Raw genomic sequence first — 21,129 nt, forward strand, 5'->3', positions numbered from 1 at the left:
TTGCATCTTTACACTAATTTGTTGCTATACAGTGAATGTAAAGCTCTGTTGGGCAGCAATAATACATGCAGCAGTACATGGCACTACTTAAATAATATGCCTTTGTTGCACATATTTTTAGTGATATAATGAGTATATTAATCACTAGGAAGGCCAGGCGTTTCAAATAACTTACTTAGCGTATCTCCTATTTCTATGTTATTTGTTGCTAATTTTAGACAGCTTTTGATACTTATATTTAGTTCTTACTGTCAGCATCTGGTGTTGCTGATCAAAGAGCAAGAACTGGCTTATTCTCTTCTTTACAAAAAGTATTAATTCACAGCATTTGCTTATTAATTAAAACAGGATAAGAAGGAAATCTTTCTGAAACGGTGTAGAAGAGATGGTTTTTAATGAGAACAGCTCACATAGGAAAACAGCAGACTTGGATCCACATGGTTTCTGAGACATTTTTGTCCTGGCTTATGAATAGTCTGGACTTTGCAGAATGAGAAGTGTACACCCCAAATATCAGTAACATGCACATAGGCACTTCGCAAATGATAAAACTAGTACAGGAGAATCTTTTAATACACTACTTATATGTCCCAAATTCACAAAAGAGCCTTTGAATGGTTAAGATTACAGAATATCATCACGAACTGAGGAAGATGCCCAATTTACTGGCTCCATTTGCTTTACTGGTTCCATTCCTGCTCTTTCTTGGGGGTTCATCTTCTAAGATGTCAAACTCTTCAGAAAAGTGACCTGCATTGTTCAATCCTTCCAACTTTTTGCCAAGTAATTTGTGATATTTTATAGAAAAAATAGTCTGAATTTCCATTCTCTTCTATTTTGCCAGATTTCTTCCTGCTCCTTTTTTGGCTCTTTTGTTCATTTTTGTTATTGCTGTTGTTTGTTTCTCTTCCTTGCCTCCTGCTGACAGTTCTCTACTGTCCACTTTTGTCTTGGTTGTTTTTGGTTTTGCTTTATGTTCTGTTTCTGTCTGTGTATTTATTTGGAAAGGCACCCTACTATGTCCTGAGTGATAACAAGAAAAATCTTGATCTCTTCCCCATCCCTGTCTCTCCTCTGAGCTGTGCTGTATGATCTGGGTTGATGTAGTTCTCCTGTGCTTTATCTCTCTGAAGTCTATTCTTCCAGTTTCTTTCCTACTTTTGATCCTTTGAATGCTTTCACTTCTAATTTTACCTCATATTTTCTCTAAATCTTTCTGGAACTTTTCTCTTTTGCCTTTCCAGGACTTCTCTCAGCTGCTTGTCCCAGAGAGTACATGCTTCTAGTCTTAGATGCTGGATGAGTGTTGTAGTCCCTGGAAGAATAATAAACCTGTAACTAGCATTTTCCTCTCTCATCTATGTATATGTTGACCTTGCTTTCTCTCTGTAGTGTAAAATATTTGACTGACCCATTATCTCCCAAATGCCTTCTCATGTCTCATTTCAGGTTATGGGGATGAGATGTGGTGCTTGCATGAGTTTCCTGGAGCACAGCAAGGGATGGTTTGCTTTGCCAGCCCTTCAAACTGGCAAGTGCAGTGTTGCAGCAGGTTGGGCAGAGACACCTGGCCAGACCGTTGGGCTACATTTGCATTTCAGTATGGGAAATATTGAGGCCCAAGCTAGTACAGAGCCTAAAAAGTATAGCCTATTACTAAGCTGGTACTAAAAAGAAAAATTTTTATAACCTGAAGCTGAAGAACAACTGAGGTAAAGAGGGTCCATCGCTAATAGGGGAGCAGGACAAAGGCTGATTCCTCTTGGAAGCAATTTGACGTATCACGTTTCTGAGATACATCTGTACACAGCCTTTCCTGGAGGTAGAGGCAAATGGCTTGCTTTCAAGTTCCATAAAATACAAGTTGAAGCAAAATCGTGACATAGGTTTGGCATAATTTTCTCGTTTGAGGAGCTTGGAGAAGTTGATGGAGACAAGATAATTGAAAAGCTCAGATGTATCTTTGTAGGGCAGAGACTGAGAGGAAGAGTATGTGAGAGATGCAGGAGCGAGTGAAGCACAAGACTTAACAGTACAAGGAAAAGAGGGAGAAAGTCAGTGTTACCACCATGTATGATTTTGCTACAAGTTGTTGATTTTGTTTTGCTTAAGCTCTTAAGCTTACTTTAATTCATAATTGCAACTATTTTCAGGGTTTTTGTTTGCATACAGAAGTGTTAAAACATGAGTGTAAATTGATGCAGCACCAGGAACTTGTTAAATTATGAGCATTTCTATCTATAATTTAAGAGGGATGCATCTCACAGCAATATCCTACTTGAGGTACAAGGGAAGAGGTTGCTTCACAGGAGCCAGGATGCATGTATGTGCGCTCTGGAGGTAGCTCAAATGGAGGTTTATTTCTGAGATGCTGTTAGGGCATTTGCTAATGTTTTTCCTCCTTAACACAGTACTGAACTAGGAGACAAGGGAGAAGAATTATTTTATATAAAGAGTTTGTGTCTTGGATTTATACTGCTTAATTGTAATTTGCTAGGATCCCTCTATAAGCTGTAATTTTATAATGTTTAGAAAGGATGAATAGAGTTGGTGCAGTATTCCTGAGGGTAAACACCAGCCACTGGAGTTTACTCAACATGTGACTAGAAATTTTAATTTTAGGAACACAGAATTTCTCCATTTCATACACACACCAGTTATTTGAGTACTGCTCCTATTTTTACTTGTCAATGACAAGCTGTGATTTATTTCCTCATGGGTTTATGTCATGGGCTGCACTTGCTGCAGTGCAGAAGGCTCTGGACGGAAAACATGATCAAATGGAGAAGTATATACTTGAATTCTTCCCCCTTGAGCCTAGTCTCTTCTGAATTGCTTTTCTTTGATTATGATTCTGCCAGTAAGCTGGGTTGATGTCAAAAAGGATTAACTCATTTTTATTCTCTTCTGTATGGCTGAAAAAAAAGAATAGGAAAAAATTGCAGAGAAATAGCAGATTGGAAGAGGTGGGGAACCTTATCAGCTGGCAGGACACTTTGGGGAGCTTCCACTTTTACCACTTATATTTCCAAGTATGTACAGCTACTGTGATTTACCTTTCCATTAACCATAGATAACATTTCTTCACAAAAAGAGGGGTGTGGTTCTGAAGAATATCACACCAGTGCATTGCATCTGTGGTTTTAGGATATGTCAATTATCACCCTTCCTCACTTAAATGAAATTTATTACAGTATCTTTGCTCTGTATATATGAAGCTGCAGTAGGAAAGTAGTTCACCCTGGATTAAGTAGAAGAGGAAGATCTGGAGGGATAATAGGAGTTGCAATGGGGGAATTTTGCATTTTCAGAGGAAGGAATGACAGCTGGTGTATTTACAGTGCATCTATGGCTGTTTCAGCACTGGTGGGTCCAAGATCTCTTGTTCCAGATGTGGACAGATATATCATATAAATTTTGCTAGGATTACCCATGTGAATAAAAGGAGAAACAATTGACTATTAAACTAAACCCAATTTTTTTTTTTTTGGCTAATTAGAGCTACAGCTCTTGGTAAAGATATGAAAGCCAATCATCTAAGATCTAGACTTGTCATACTCCTTGCAATGATTCACAAAGCATTTCTTGCTATCGTGTTGTTCATGTGAAGCATTATTTATATGGCATCGCAGGCCAAATTCTACCCTAATTTATGACCATGCAGTTCTATGAACTTCTTCAGTTCAGCTGTGTGTTACAGAAGAAAGGCACTCACCCATGGTGAATTTAAAAAGTAGCTGTAGGCTGCACTCAGTTACCTTGTCACTGCATCTGTAGTCACACCAGGTGATCGGTGGTTCTTACCTGTAATTCCTATTCCCAGGGTTAGCAAGTGAGTACTTTGGATAGATGTAAGCTAATTACAAACAAGGTAGAACTTAGTCTTTTAAATACTTGCAACTCTTTTTCCAGAATATGATCAGCAAATGCTTAATACAATGTTTCTTAGCAACTTCTGACAAAGGAGCACTTCCAATCCATGTAAAGGCTCTTAGCAGTCACCAGTATGCTACAGTCCATACCTTTAACATACATGACTATGCTGTCCTCTCCTTTTGCCTCTGCACATTCTAGTATTTGTGAAAACAGTACATGCCTTTTCCTAATTTTGTTTCGAGAGACCTTGACTTTGAGCAGGTTTCTTTGTATACACTATCAGGACTCAAGGAAAGAATGAAATTAATCCATAACTGGTGCATTGTCATAAATGGGGAAAAGTGTTATTTGTACATTTTTGTAAATATGTAACATTTAATGGCAGTTTTGTAGTGATGTGCTGGTTTTGAGAAAAAAAATCAAATATATGTTTGAATATGCTTAATGTAACACTTAACTGTGATTCAATTGCACAATTAATAGCTTAATCAAAAGTCTTGTGCAATATATAGTGCACACGCATAACCAAGTATCTGTTAGTGATCCACAACCAAGTTTTTGGCAACTTTTAACAACAGTGATGAACTGTGCGGTACAGTTTATCACGGTCTCTTTCAGCTTCCAAACATGTAGCAGGCAAACTACTGTATACGTACCTGTGTACTCCACTGCATCCAAAGGTATGCAATTGTCCTGGGAACCTGCACAACAGGATTTTCTCTAATAAAATTTTATTCTAAACTATTGGTCGCCGTGTTTTTCTTGTGAAGCCTTTAATGAGATTTGTGGAGGGGAAATGGTTTAACTGGTCCACAGAGTTTGGGTGTTTTATGATTTGTCAGTGTTTAGGAGCAAACTACGCAACTTCAGCAGCACTGAACTCAAAGGCTGAAGAAAATCTCCAGTTAGCCTCTCCACCTCATCCTCCTGTGCTGCAGCTCAACGTGGAGTTAGGCTGCGCAATAATTGGCGTCAGGCTGACACTCTGTGGTGAGACTGAAGTCATGCAGCTGCAGTTGAAAAATGTTCTAGAACTCCACTGAGTCAAAAGCTGAATATTTCTGATATTTTTGATCTCTCTGTATTAGAGAGCCATAAAGAGAGTGAAGCTATGTGTGTTTTCTGCCCTGCCTGTGTCTTTATTCCAGTCTCTTTCATTTTCATTGGCTTTGTCACACGCTAGTTGCTCCTTCTTTATTCTTTTTTTCCTTTATTAAGTGTGCTGTTTTTCCTTTGTTCCAGTCTCTTCCTGAAGAGTTGCCTGTGTGGTCTATAAGCTGCATCGCCCTTGAAAAACTGAGGGGTCTGCAAATCAAAACCTGTCCTTAACATAACATAGCTGTATGCAAGGATTGGGTCTCAGAATGCTCTCTATTACTGATCCTGGCAAGTGCTCTCTGTCTTTGAGAAGGTCACTGAATTTTTAAAGTTAGAATGTGCCATGCACCCCTGCAGTATGGGCTTTCTTCCCTGCTTCAGAGTTTGGAGGTGAGCTCCTACTGGCTGAGCTCAGATTTAGGACTGAAATACAGTTGTTGGTTTGCTGATAGGTGGTTGTGTGTAGCTTGGCCTTCCCAGGGAAAGCCTGATGGCACTAAAATAAAAACTTGATTTTTTTTTTTTTTTTTTTTCTGCCTAACACACATAACAGGAAAGAGCAGAGATGTTGCTAGGCACTGTGGTTGTGCAATGTGAAGTCTCACTAAACCACGTAATGGAACAAAGCAGAAACATAAACGTAATTAGCCATAGAAATTTTATAGACTACAATGAAGTTTTAATGGGAGAATGAACGGATTATTTACGCGTGGAGTGGGTATATTTTTGACGATCATAAGATGAGCAATTAGAAGGAAGAGTTTCAAAATATAAGCTTAAGCTTAACTTTCTCAGTCTGTCCGAGTTCAGCACTTTCTAATAGTCCCTCCTGAAAAGCTTGGCAGCCAGAGGAATCCTGCAGGATGGGCTATATGAGCCTACGCTGTGGCACATCATGCTAAATGTGAGGCTAGGTTCATAAACGAAGCTTGAGGCTTTCCCTACTTGTGTAACTCAGCTAGAAAACATTCTGATGGTTGTCATTTTAGGTTCTCTAATCCTGTATTGTGGGTAGCTGAGACTTTAAATTGCAATTTATCACTAAAAATGAAGCTTGTTGCAACTCAAGTGACTATGTTTCATTTTCCAAATTTAGTGTTCTAATATAAATAAAAGGAAAAGCAAAAGAAACCCTGAAGGCTCTTATCTTTAATGATGTTCCACTAGCTCTTTCTGAGGAAAGATCCTGATTTGGAAAGGCAGGAGTGAGAACAGGCACAGACAAGCTATTCCCGTAAATGAGATGCCAAATTAAACTCGCTAATACTTAACCTGAAGGGCTACTTTACTTCAGAAAACAATTTTCATGGAAAAAAAAAAAGATAATCACTTCATTTCTATTTCCTTTGCTGTACTCATCAAAGCTGGATTAATTGCTATGCTATTTTGTAGCCTAACTGGTTTCAACATCATCATAAATTATGTCTCTATAATAGAACTTCTGAGTCATAAACTCCAGCCAATATTTTTTCCTGTTTTCCATGAAGATACTGATTTCTTTTCCATTTTTTTCAGTTTCCATATGCCTTGAAAGATGATTTGCTTTCACACAAATCCAGCTGCTGTGGTGAAAATGTTACTGTACTCTGACCCCCACGGTTTTAAAAAGCTGAAGCAAAATGCTGCACGTGCTGTTCAGTGTATTTGATAGAAGGATCCATTCTCACCATCGCAGAATCACACCACAAGTTACCTTCAACAAAATCAGAAGTAACAGCAGATGCTAAAAAGAACATTTTAGAAAATTAATAATTCCATGAAATAAGTCAGTGACAGCAATTATCGTCCTATTTAAAAATTTATAATGAAACCAGGAATTAAGCTTTACACTTAAGTTCAACTCAGGACCATGTAGCTGTAATTCTACTGAGCTATAATTCTACAAAATATAGTAGAAATTTATTTCCTTGTCATCAGGAGAGATTATCTGAAGAGGAATATCCGTGATGTAATTTAATAGTTTCAGTTCTGTAATATACTGTGAAGGAATGACATTGCATTGTCTTGATCTTAAGAGAGATGCTTGCTTTAAGAAATCAAATTGAAAAGAATGTGATACATTATTTTATAGGAGAGAATAATTTTGTAGCTGCTGGTGGGAAGAATTAGTCTTTAATGAAAGAAAACAGCAGGGTAATAGGGGGAAGAACACATGGACGCTTACCCCGTACGCACTTCCAGCCTCCATCCACCATGGAGCTGGATCTTTCTGCTTCAGAGCTCCTAGTGCTCTGCTTAATAGCCTTAAGTAACTCTTTTCTGCAGTGAGTTTTCTTTATTGTTTATGGATGCATATAAGCTTTAAGCATCCATAAAATTCTGTGGCAGTGACATAAAATTCCAAAGCAGTGACTGAAAGCACCTCTGTTTAGTTGTTTTGAATCTGCCCCACTAATTTTGATACCTGCAGTTTGTACCGTTATTGACAAGAACTATTGAATTTCTTCATCACATTCTGCTGCTGATTCTTTATAACCTTTTAACATAGCCTTTCCCCTCCTCAAGTGTTTGTTTTCACACTGAAGTAAACCTGTAGCCTACTTTCTGCTTTGAATTTAATTGTAGAAATGTAGTGTTATTTTTCCCTGTAATGGGGAGGTTTCTGTACTTTTGGATCTCTTCCTTGCTTTTGTATCATCACCCATATAAGTTTATCTATTTATGATGTGCAGTGCCCAGATTTTGGATAAAATACATAGGTCCTAAAGCAGACAACGGATGGATCAAAGAGGGTAGGTGGCTGTTTTTCTTCTTTTAACCCGTTTGTGTGAGTTTTTGTGCACAGCAGTTGTTTTAGTGTTATCTTTATCAATCGATGGGGGCTTTTGGTGCCCTGAACAACAGGTATTATTGCAGCCCAGGGTGCTTTGTTGCTGAGAGCGTATGCTGCCATATTATGTGTGTCTTGATCAGGTGGGGGGGTGTAAAATTACTTGCTGCATTTTAGACCACATGCTATTTGCTATGGGGTGTTTTTCGCTTTTGGTTTTATTTTTTAAAGCATTATTCTTGGACCTTATTGTTAAAAATCCATGATCATCTTTGGGTGTAATCACAGCTGTTTGGGGGCTCAGAATTGCCTAGATTGGTTTTTTCGCGTTTTTTTCTTCTTTTATTACTTAGACAATTATTTCTACAGTTATCTACATTGATTTTCTTCTGACATTTTAATCACTGGTGAAGTTGTGAAAGGTGTTTCCTTGTAGCTGGCTTTTAGTGCTGCTATCCTGAACAAATCAGTAACAGCAAATTTTTCATGTCTTTTTTTTTTGCTTGTTTGTTTTCCAGTTATTTCAATTATTATGCACAAAGCTCAGACCCAGGCGAATGAAAATAGGTTTTATGACACCTTTTTGTTTGCTTTTTTACCAACCAGTTATTTATCCTATTGGGATTTTTTTTGTTGTTGTTCAGTAGCTACTTAAGCCTCTTCAGTGACAGACCTTGTCAAAAGTGGGTTGAAGAAATCCAAGCAGAATATGTTCTTCTCCTGGATGCTCCTTAAAAGACTTACGGACCTCTTAGCACTTTATGAGCAATGACACCCCACTATAAAACCTCTTTTAATTTTACTCCAGTACAATCATTTCCATGTCTGTTCACTAATTCTTCAACTTACTATACCAGCTGTCAATTTGCCCAGTACAGCTGTAAAAGTCTGTTTCCTGATTTTTTTCCCTCTCCATTAAAAAAAATAGTATCACATTTGGCATCACTCAATCTCTAGCAAAGCGCCCTTCTTTAAAATGCCTTGTGTCTAACTCCTGTAACGAGGGGGCTGGTGGTGCTTAACTTACTTATGCATAAACCAAAAGGAAAAAGAAATGAACTTACTTAACATTAAAGCACTACAATTCTTACAATGCGGCTGCCCACCTGCAAGAATGAACTACAGTGGCATTAAGTTAGGTGTTGGTGGGGTCTTCTACACTGAATGCCTTTGGCATACCACTGCGTAGATCAAATATTAAATGTAGCTTATAGAAAAATGCTAAGATCTTTTTTTAAGGCTTTTTTTAGGCCATGAGCCAGAGTACCTTAAGATATTAATTTTCTGATTTTCATATATGTACAATTATACTACAATAATAGTATCAATTACATACAATTACCATTCTAAATGTGTTTTTTTTGTATATAACACATATCTATTTTTACACAACTTGTCCTATATATACACCTTTTCTACAGACATCCTTTCTTTCTCTAGAGAAATACAAATAATTTGCTTCGCTATTGAAGTGGAAGACTCTTTAATTGCATAAAAGCCAGTGAAGTGTTACAAGCCTTGATTAAGCAGCCAGAAAGCTGTGTCTACTTGAGAGACACTGTTCTTATTATTTATATCACCATGACATGTTTTACATATCCCGACCACCTTTTTCTCCTGAGGTCAAGGAGGTTGTGAGTACAGAAAGGAAATCAAGTAGACTACTTTATAACACTTGCTTTCCTGAGTCTGGTAAAATTAAATGCATTTTTTTATTTAAGTATGACATTTGATAATGATTTTACTGTAATTGGGAGCAAGTGCTAAATTTAGGAGAAGTAATGAAGAGTAATTATGGCTTATCACTTATCAATCTAATCAGTCAGTCATCTATACAGAATTGCTATATTCCTAGTTAAACAGGCCAATAATTAGCTCAGTTTGATTTTAATCCACTTCAATTTCTTAGGGGTAATTTTTAATGTTTTACATTATTTATTAATAGGGTTGACATCTAAGCAAATAGATGCAGTAATACTAAATAAGCTGTAACTTCTGCTATGAGCTTTAAATAGACTGAACTTCTATTTTCCATTGCCAGGCTATCGCTTTGATAGACAGCAAAGCGGCAGAAGGTTGTCACACAGTTACATGGTGACAGAACTGATACCAAATAGACATTGATTTGAAATGCCCAAGCATTTTCCACCTGCATGGGAGAAAGGTACTTGGCTGAGGAGGACTACTGTTCTGCTTAGGTGTCACCTACTTATTATACTGCAAGTATTAAGAAACAACAATGCAAATACTTCTTTTTTTTGACAGGTAACTTTATTATTAATGGGTTTGGATCTGTCACACCTAGCAGGTGCCAGTCTTTTTTCACACTCCGCAAGACTTTCTGAAGAATAAACTAGAAACGCATAATGTTAGTTGAAGCTACTAAGACACACATTTGAAGATGGGTCTATTCTGGACTTTTTTTAAAAGAAGTTTCCATGAATGTGTGCCAAAAAACTTAAATACACTGAGAAATACAGTAGAAAGACTATATTTACAGTCAGTTATAACGGGCACTGCCAACATATCCAATAACAAAAATAAAACAAAACCTTTTTTTTCATGTTTCTTTCATGCTTTTTTCACAGAGATTTTTTTAAATATGATTTTGTTTTTTAAAAAATACAATAAGGAAATAATTACATTCTTAATATGAGAACATTATCTTACAACATACAGCCTGGGCCAATTAATTTCAAAGTGTCTTTAACAAAAATTGCTACTAAATTAAGTATTATCCATTTAAAAAATCAAATTGCCACAATAGTTTCATTAAAAAAACCACCTTTTATCCCCAAGAGTTATGATATTTTTTTTTTTAAAAAAAAGCATCACCCATTAAAAAAAAACAATTAGAAAAAAGCACCTGGTACAGTAACAGGAGTTTGCTGAGGAAGCACAAGTGTAATATTTTCTTTATAGACATAGAAATTATTTAAAATACAAGAGTTTTTCCTTTAAACCAAAAGTCATGCTGCTTTATTGCTGACTTTACCTACTAATGGTGAAATCAAAAATGGTGAAAACAAAAGCTCTGCCGCTTCTGTAAAAAATTGTACAGCAATCATATCATACTATTCAAGAAAACAGAGAAATTTCACAGCACCAGATCTGGTCTATAGAGGAGTTATTTCCCAAGGTTTTTTGTTTTCCTCCTTTCAAAACCTTGGCCATTATATAGAATAGACACGTCACTAATGCAAAGTGCAGTGGTACCAACCTACTTACACATTAGAGACATTACAGTACATGCCAGATTGCAGGCAGTGGTGGTTTTATGGAGCCTTTGCTGGAGGAAGGGCAAAAGATGCTTCATTCTGCCAGCAACTCCTGCTGCAGCGAGTGCTATAGGTGCCAAGGGTGCTATAGGTGCTGCAGGCAACTGACATTTGTGGCAGAGCACGAGGCTGTGGCACTGGAGCTGGGGTTTCTGTTTGACTGGACAGAAATTTCCATACTTCTGTCTCAGGTATGGATTAAAATCAGTCCTTGCAAGGATTTTTCTTTTTCCGTGGGATATAGGGCGTAAAAAAGCCAATATTGGGTAAACAAGACAAGTGATCTGCCTTTAGACTACTCTGTGTTACTTGATGTGGGACCACTTCTTAATGGTCGTCGATACATCATTGCAGACATTGACTATAAGCCTAATTAGCATCATAAATATGTACAGATATAAATTAAATATTTCTTGAAATATACAAATAAATAACTTAATTTGAAATAAAAAGCCTAAATGAACTTACTTTTGCTTTGAATTTGCTTCTGCTAATATTTACGGGAACTTGATACTGTTTAGTCCATAGTCATACGGCATAGAATGTGCCCTCCACTTATAGAGTTAGTAAGTAAGCAGATGACCTAAAATAATTAAAAAAAATCCTATTTTCACTGAAAACCACACTGACACTTGCTTTCCTACTGTGCCTGCATTCCTGTGGCACTTTGCACAACGCTTCGTCCCAAGGAGCAAAGAGCCTTTTCTCCTGTCAGGCCCCATTTTTACTCTTCTGAGCCTAATGGGATCCCTGGCACTCACTAATCACCCTATCAGCTGTGTGTCCTATCAGCTACCAGGTATTTCTGATAGCTCTGTGCCTTCAAATCCCAGCAGCTCCTGCAGGAAGTCCTCTGGCATCCAGCTCAGCTGGGAATCCCAGTGTACTCTTCAGGAGTTACGCACACCTATTCCTAAAAGTAAGAGAGATATTATAGGTTGGGCCATAAAGAGATGTCATCCATGATAACTGATGTCTTGCCAACTTCTATGGTTTTAATTGCAAGTCTTAACTAATTACAAAGACTCCAGCCCTATCATCTGTGATTATCTCAAAATACGAGTAGTACTTAAATGTTTTAAATTAAAATAACTTTCTTGTTCTCACAGCTGAGGAGGAAAAAAAATCTTGAGAATGTGATTGAAGGCTCTTTAAAGGCTTAAAAAAGCACAAAGGAAGAATTATAAGAAGCCAACTCATTATATTCCCCCCTCCTGATTTTTTAAAGCTAATCTTGAGATTTTGAAGGACTTTTGTTGGCAATTTACTGCATGTAAGTTCTCAGGAGTGACATGGATGGAGACAAAGAAGAACAGATTTCTATATTTTACAGACTAAAATGCAAAACACTCTTTCCATTTAAACAGAAATGGACTTCTGTCTGAGAAAATCCCCAATTCTTTGTAAAATTGTTTATAAGAGTCTGGAAATTATAATCTTTTCAGTCCATCTTCCTCAAAAGTAATAGGTCTGAAAAGACAAAGGAAACTAAGTACAGCAGTGTTCTATAACTCAAGTTTAACAATACTATATTATAAAAAACAAAACAAGACTGACTGCATAAGCTATTCTGAGTTGCCATTATCTGTTAAGGATTAATTTCAATTACATTTTCTTTTACAAAATGTGTAGAAAAGAAGCTGTATCTAAAAATACCTGTTTGCCTTTTAAAAAAATCAGGAACAAATGATAGTTTGACAACATGACCTTCGAAAACAACTGATGCTTCACAATAGTAATAATGAGAACATACTAAAATGCATTTTTTCAAAGTATGGCAGCTTTTTATCTCCCATTGACAAAAGCATCTGTCTAAAAAGTATCCAAAAAATGCTTCACAGCTGAGTCGCGTCATCCCATGGTCTCGCACCAGCGGAGAGGATAGCAGCACTGAAGAGCTCCTGCCTTCCTCGTCAAACAAGCCAGGACACTTCTGTGAATACATTTCTTCAGTTTTCTTCTGCCGTGTGAACAGCTAACAGCAAAGCAACTGCTAACGAGCAAGACTTCAGCCAGCCACCTCTGTTGCAGTCCTGACCTGTAAGAGTACTGCTTATCTGTAATGATTTCACATCGGTCTGAATGTACCAGTTTTCAGTGGTGTTCAGGCCACCTGATGTGATATAATTAACATTGCTGGTTTGTGCTGTTTCAGCAAAGTAAACTTTCAACTGCAATTTTATGCTCCTTTTTACTTACTATGGTTGGTTTCTTGGTTTTGGTTTTCATTTTCTTTACCAGTGATGTTGGAAATAAAAAGTTACAGCTAATAAAAAGGGGCACACGTAGTTACACAGCAATACAGTAGAGGGAATACAGGCAAATCAGCGCCAAGCTACCATTAACTTAACAGAATTATAAAACCTCTTATGTTGTATCGCTTGATACCACCTTTCAGATTAGTCTTTTGCAGCCTATATTTCAGTCCCTAATAGGTAAGGCCTTTATGGAAAGTGAGTAGTTTTGCTGTATTTATGTTCCATTTTTCATCTCCCATTCCTGGAAGGGGAAAAAAAAAAGATACAGAAAATGTTAGAGAAATCAGGATATTTCAATGATGTCATCAGATCTTCTAAGCCAAAACCACCTGAAGTCAGTAACAGTTTTTCCATTAAGTTCACTGGATCCAGCCTTCTGCCCACAAATTAGTTACGGAATGCTAACAAGTATGTCCTGAGAGCATCTGTGTGCAGCTTCTCCTTCTCCACAACTATATATGGCAACTTTTTCCCTAGCACAGTGCAAATAAACCACGTTTGTTTTCTGCAATGGGTACTTATGGAGCAAATTCATACACCACAGTTGGTCTAATGCACTCAGCTGGAGTTGAATAAGAGAGAGGCTGATTGAGCATATAGGCCTTCCTAACTTATTTCCAGGAGTCAGCTGGAAGCACACAATATCTCTCATAGCTGACACCAAATGATTGCTTTAACTACTCTTCACTTTTTTTCTCATAAAACTCATGGCAGACACACATTTCTATGGCTAAAAAGGTCAACTTTCTGAGGTGGAGAGACTTACAGGCAGAGCAAAGAAAAACAAGTTAATTCTCCTTGTGTTTGTTGCCCGTATACACAATCCAAGTTGAGCTATTGCTCGGCAATTTAAAGAAATCCCTTTTCCCTTCCGTGCCTCAGTTTCCCCACCTGTTAACTGAGGACAATGACACCTACCAGCCACAGCAAAGCAGGGAATCAATAATGCTTTCACCCATATCACTCAAAGCAAGGCATTGACATTTCTTCTGCCATGTAAGTGAAAATCATGAGACTGCTATATCAGAACATTCAGTTAAACCATCCTTGTGGATATTGAGTGGTATGTACAGTATTTCCCAACAGCACATAGAAGTAGAGGAGCAGAAGAGGGATAGGCTCAGCCTAGGACATCTATACTGTACGTGCTCCCTGAATCAGAGCCTTACAGTGATCAGGAACTCATGAAGATACGAAGGAGTTTGCCTCTTGCTGAAGAAATCCCCATGGCACACCTGCCAAGCTGTTCCTAGCCAGGCGCTGGGGTCTACAGATTCCTCTCCCACCCATCTACTCCACACAGATACTCTGCAGGCAGCCTGCTGACTTGGCTCCCAACCTGAATTCCTGAATTAAATACTTATTCCACAACATTTAAGAGCTCTGACTGAAAACCGTTACTTATGCATGTAAATTATCTGTTTCTGCAGCTGAAAGTAATAATAGCATTAGTTTGGCTAAACAGCTGCATGACCATGACACCTCTTCAACTATTGTAAAGCAACAGTAAAGGTCATGTTTGGTGCCTGTCTTAGCAATATAAGAAAAAAAAATCTTAGGTTTTATTTTTTAGTCTTGTGGTTGTTTCTTCACTTAAATGGTACTTTTATTGAAATACAATATATTTCAAATATTGAGTTTTACACTTAAAATTATGGTAAACTTAAAACACAGTATTGGTAAAAACTGAATTACTTTAAAAAGGATATTAAATGTATATTCTATTTGTATATGCTGCCAAAGCCCTAAGGGTAGGCACTGGCTAAGCAACGAGAATTTTTCTGTGTTAAATAATCCTTGAAAGCAGTAGGTTCTTTTGCAGGTGCAGAAGGAACACTTTCTTTGTTTTCATTTCCCAGGCAGGCTCATGCCAATAAAGAATGTTTACGACAACACTGACAGCCTGACTGGGAGCTGGGACATGGGGAGAGCTCCTTTTCTTCTCCAATCTCTGAACATAAGCAAAATGTAAGAATCATAAAATCATAGAATGGTTTGAGTTGGAAGGGACCATGAAGGACATCTAGTCCGACCCTGTTGTAGTGAGTTGGGATATCTTTAACTCAAGCAGGTTCCTCAGAGCCCCATCCAACCTGACCTCAAATGTTTCCAGAGATGGGGCATCTACCACCTCTCTGGGCAACCTTGTTCCAGTGTCTCACCACTCTCAGTGAAAAAAACCCTCTTCTTAAAATCTAGTCTAAACTTCTCCTCTTTTAGTTTACAACTATTACCCCCTTGTCCTATCGATACAGGTCCTGCTAAGAAGTTCTTCCCCGTCTTGCTTATAAGCCCCCTTTAAGTACTGAAAGGCCGCGATTAGGTCTCTTCAGAGTCTTTTCTTTTCCAAGTTGAACTTCTCCAACTCTCTCAGCCTCCCTTCAAAGGGGAGGTGTTTCAGAACTTTGGTGGCCCCCCTCTGGACCTGCTCCAAGAGATCCATGTCTTTCCTGTGCTGAGGGCTCCAGAGATGGACACAGTATTCCAGATGTGGTCTCACCAGAGCAGAGGGGCAGAATCACCTCCCCCGACCTGCTTCTTTTGATGCAGCCCAGGATATGGCTTACCTTCTGGGCTACAAGTACACAGCTGCTGACATTCACCAGTCCACCAGTTTTGAAAACAGATCAGAAATAATCCTTGCAGTTTCCTTGCTGCACATAACAATTTGGTTTTAGATATTAATTTGAAATGTAAAATGTTGAAATAATTGTTTTTCTTGTACAGCAAGGATATTTGGAGTATTTTACTTCTCTGAGAATGCTAATGTAGAATATTATTTCCACATTTTTAATACATTCTCCACTTCCAGCCAAGCAGAGATTAACAAAACTGCAAATGAAATGCCTTCTGACTTCTTAAAAAGACACACTACTTTCTAAAGAAAATTAAAAATATATCTTACAAACAAAAAGTTTAAAAATCCAAATACATGTATGCCTATACGTGTATAAGCACACTGTATGTCTCACAGAGCAGGCTGCACAGCGTACATGTTTTACAGCAGCAGCTGCCCTAACTCAGTCCATCACCGTGCTGAGGGCTAATTAGCATAAGGGTGGCTGCAAACACAAGGCTGGCTGGTTACAGGCTCTCAGCATCCTTTGTGGAAGGAAAGAGGAGGAAGGAAGGCATTCAGTGCATTCAAATACATACTGGGGAAAAAATAATCTGACATTTTGAATGCTTGCACAATTTCCTCATAACACTGGGAGATTTGCCAGTTCCTGAAGTTGCAAGCGCTAGCACGGATGTGAAATCTGCTTCACGCCCACATATTGCACCGACATCCACGTGTGGAGAGCCAAGTAAGTTCTGCTCTGGGATAATCATGCGTGATCCCTTTCTTTAGCCGCATCTATAAGGTCTGTAATCATGCATAACTGCAAAAGGCCAAAAGAACTGGATGCCAGATTCCACCCTCACAGATGTATATTTAACTCCCCCTGAAAGTGGGGTGTGCTGCAGATGCATACCTGATGGCAGACTTTGGCTCAAGCTCCTTGAGAATGGGCTGAATACAGCTTGGGTTCCAGTACTTAATTCAGCCCAATTTCACTCAATATTTAGTGAATGATGTAAGTAAGAAAGAGAAGAGAAAAAGAAAATTAGATCTAAGTTTTTCTCACCTTTGCTTTTCGAAGGACATGGCCTCGACATGGAGAATTATTTGTTGAGGGGGGTCGCTTCAAAGCTGCTGCGCTGTTCACAGGTATTGAGCATTCAGTATCACTGGTATCACAACTGGAGATCGGAGAGTTTTCCAAAGTTCGGTGCTTGAAAAGTGGAGACTAAAGAAGAGTGAAAATCCTGCATTGAGTTTCCTCCAAGTAGACACATGGGCAATATTTTCTATCTAGACTTAGAACCGCAGGGTTTTTTTTTTAAAATAAACCATATATCCATAATAATGATGGATAAATGAAAAAGAGGTTAGAACAAACAAAAAAAACTCCAGCCTGTGTGTTCTGTGATGAAAATCAAAGCTTGTTTTCTGTGATTGAACAACATTGGGTCATCTAGTGAAACTGACACATCCCTCACTGATCCTTCTGATGGCTGCTTCTCACACAGATCCATAACATAAGTAAGTCAGGACTACCATGCTCCATCATGAACATGTGAGATGCAGCCCTTGCAAGAAGTGACAGTGTCTGATAAAGGATCAGCACAACAGGTCTCCATCACTGCACGATGACTTTGTGCATTTAAATATACTTGGGATGGAACAAATTCTCAGTTCATGCACTTTTACAACCATTGAGGACAATGAGGTGCCAGCTTATGCACATTAGCCTAACACATGCTGCCTGTGGTTCCCATTGCTGTAGAAAGTACCTGTGTCCTATTGCTGTAGAAAGTACACCAGAAGTGTGTGAAGAATACAAAAAACACAGGAAGGCATTTAGCTCTGCTTTTTTTTTCCCAGGCTTAATAAACCTTTAGAAAACTCTCAGTTCTCACTCATTTCACTGGAGCTGGGGAGGCAGATCGCTCCCAGCCCTTAGTACTGCGATTTGCATGTTTAATGGCTGTGCATACCTGTGGGCTTGATGTTCCTGACTTGGGCTCAATAGCCAAGCCCAGTGTGATGCCACCAGCCAGGGCTTTCTTAAGGCTCTCCTTCACCTCAGTCAGTTCCAGCTCCAGGTTTACACGCTCAGCCTCCTTCTGCTTACACTCCTCTTCCAACTTCTTTAACTTGTCTTCAAGAATCACTTGGGTCTTCCTCCCTGTCATTGACACCAATGTTATAATTTCAATAAGAAGCTTAAATGGACACAGAAATTATTTTCTTTTTTAAAAAAAGTAAGGAACACAGTCTCTGCAACTTAGTGAGATCTCAAAAAACTTACATACTTTACAAAGAACTCTTTTTTTCACGTAGAAAGTTAAGCAACAGAAATCAAATACTTTCTTTCAGGTGCCTTCCCTAGGTTTCCAGTCTAGTTTCAAATCATTTTTTTTTTTTGTTATTTTTCCATGTCATGAAAATATAAGCAGCCAGTCACATATCCGTGTTCTGCTTGTTTGAAGTCCCCATCATTGTCATTTCATAGGGGCGTGTGTCTCTCTCGCTCTCTATAGACACACACATATATATATGTAAAATATTAGAATAAGTATATAAACCTATATGTATAATATGTTTATATTTTATATTACTATTTTATATCTATATAGAAAATAAATATAGACATTACAGAGTACTGCTTAACATCAAAACCAAACCCCATGTAGTAGCACATCTTCAGAAGGAAATCTATTTGGATAATTAAGCCTGCGCAGGGCAGAATTCAGCATGCTAAAGCACCTCATACCAGCATTGACTTCAATGGCAGCACGTAGATCTTTTCTTTCTTTTCGGAGCTGGGCCAGCCTATTCCGGAGCGCTTCTTTCCTCTTTAGCAGCTCCTCCTCTTTGCTTTGTAACCTCTTTGCATCCGCCTCCACACGATTCTTGCCATATTTGTACTGCTCTGCATCTGTATATATTGGATTATAGTGATTTATGGTTAAAATTAACAGTAAACTCTGAACTATTCCCTAAGACTGAACATGACATGAACTATGTAATGGTTTGAGAAACCAGTTTGCCATCCCTTTTCCAGTGGGTTTTTCTCAAGGTCCGTGATTCCCGTTGACTTCTGCAGCACAGCTACAGAAACAACACAGGATACTTTGTTCTCTACACTTATACGGGGAAGGTGAGAAATACCAGTTTCCTTATAATGTACTGGTTTTGAAAAATGGCCTTGCATGTCTATGCAGTTCAGAGGAAGGAAAGGAGGCTTCTTCCTAGATCCAAACCCTTGATTTTTAATTGGATAGGGTCAGAAGAAAAACTGCCATTTTGCCTGGTTTCCATTCCTTCTTCAAGAGCTTATAGCACACGCCTTTTCTCGCCCAAGAATAAAAACATGTTCTTACTTTCTTGACACTTAAGACTTTCTTTCTTGACACTTCTTACTTTCTTTTAATTTTCTTTCAGTTCTCTTTTTTTTCCAGTTTCTCATACAAATACTTTCATTTCATGGCTCACATGTATCTGTGGTCATAATTATATCACAGGCCTTTCTATACCTTTGCTCCAGTTGCAGACTCAAAGAAAATAGGTCATCTAACAGATTACTTTATCTGTCTGCATATCTGAAGGCAAAGTCAACTGCACCATTCCTGAAAACAGCTGTCAAATCAGTTTTAGTTGGTCTTTAGTAACTGAGATGCCTTTGCTCCTACAACTATCCATTCCAGTCAAGCACTGGAACAAGCTGCCCTGGGAAGTGGTGGAGTCTTCTTCCCTGAAGGTGTTCAACAAAAAGCATGTAGATGTGACATTTTGTGACATGGTTTAGTAGACATGGTGGTGGTGGGCTGACTGGATGATCTTACAGGTCTTTTCCAACCTTAATGATTCTGTGATTCTAAGAAAGAGGCATATTAATGTTAACTCTTAAAAATTTATCATGGGTTTTAAAAAACACACTCTTTCCTTCTCTAGCAGAAGCCATGCTTTTTAATCCATATTTTAAAAATATGATAGTAGTCCTTTTTTGTCTTTCCTTCTTTAAGCAAAGCAAACCCTGTTAAGGATTTCCTAGAGGCAATTCACCTGCCCTGAAGAATAATCTTTCTGTGTGCCACTCACCAACTGAAATCTACTCTCTCTGAGGAAGTTTTGAGCTACTGTCTGATCTTCATAATTTTATTATACCTTTTCTTTTTCATTAGTGATAAGAGTGCTTCCACCTTTGACCAATATAGTGTGCTTACACTTTTCTCAGTGCCTCCTGTGTCTCTTCCAACAGGAATACAGAATTATACTCTGCCTCAAATGAAGACTCATTGCCCTTTTGATTTTTCTTGCTGCCCTCACAGCTTTGCAGCCATGGGTCCGCATTTCAAATTTATCACTCCCCATATGACAACCCTTTATCATGTGGTATGGCTGAAGTACTAATGAGTCATGAATGCACACAACATCTCCCATTCAAAGTTTTGGCAGGGATCTCCTGCTCAGTCTCTTCAGACACAGACAAATCATACTGGTTCTTTATCTTCTTGGCTAAGAAGACAGCTATTTCGGGTATACTCATGCCTCTATTTGCAAGTGAGACAGCAGTGAGGATGCATACTTACTGGATGCAGTGCGCTTCACACATGACACTGATTCAGATTTCTTTGGCTGGCTATTTAAAGTTCTCCCTTTTCCGGTAATCCCATTAGCAGTTGCAGGAGACTTCTTGCCTTTAAACTGTTTGAAAACAAAAGTACAAATTGGCTCCAGCTATTCCTGTGCCACTGGCATTACAGTCACCCTTTCAGCAAGGGCAAAGCTTGACAAAAAGCCACCTGCTCAAAGAGCATTAACAGAGAGCATTGATTGAGCTGGAGACAGGCTTCCTCCAGAGATGTTGTCTCTGAGAGCTGCCTGCTCAGCAGGAGACACATCAGCAATCACAGGATAACAAAGGATTGAACTCACCACCTCTGGTAGCACCACAGTTTCTAAGTCATTTTAAACTCTGATATTTATTATAATAAGAAAGCAATTGTGAGGCTGAAAAGATGTACCTTTAAATAAAGATTCTTGAAACACAAGTTTGCCCTAGTTAATTTCATACAGAAAAACCCAACAGGGTTTGCCGCACAAAAATTCAACACTTTCTTATTTACTACATGACCCTGCCATCCTTGAGGTGCATTGATTTTTTTTTTCAAAACAATTCTTGCACTATTTTAAATGTAGGTTGTTAACATACCAATTTCCTCTTATACAACATCTACCTACTAATTAAAAGTTTTTCTTAATTTAAAAAACCTCTAAGAATGGTCCGACAAGCTCACA

The 21,129-nt window shown here is 38.3% G+C and overlaps 1 protein-coding gene across 2 annotated transcripts in view; it reads right to left on the bottom strand.

Moving 5' to 3' along the window:
- Positions 1-10,751: 10,751 nt before the first annotated feature.
- The window catches only part of AFAP1 (actin filament associated protein 1), an 85,580-nt gene continuing 75,202 nt past the window's right edge, over positions 10,752-21,129 (bottom strand). For both annotated transcript variants that reach the window (XM_069856377.1, XM_069856378.1), the window contains 5 exons: positions 20,421-20,535; positions 18,602-18,766; positions 17,823-18,013; positions 16,910-17,071; positions 10,752-13,521 (listed from right to left, as the gene is read on the bottom strand). In XM_069856377.1, coding sequence (XP_069712478.1) covers positions 13,495-13,521; positions 16,910-17,071; positions 17,823-18,013; positions 18,602-18,766; positions 20,421-20,535 — 660 coding nt within the window. In that variant the 3' untranslated portion in view covers positions 10,752-13,494. The remainder of the gene's footprint in view (positions 13,522-16,909; positions 17,072-17,822; positions 18,014-18,601; positions 18,767-20,420; positions 20,536-21,129) is intronic.

Source organism: Phaenicophaeus curvirostris, chromosome 4 (assembly GCF_032191515.1).
Source record: "Phaenicophaeus curvirostris isolate KB17595 chromosome 4, BPBGC_Pcur_1.0, whole genome shotgun sequence".
Classification (NCBI taxonomy): Eukaryota; Metazoa; Chordata; class Aves; order Cuculiformes; family Cuculidae; genus Phaenicophaeus; species Phaenicophaeus curvirostris.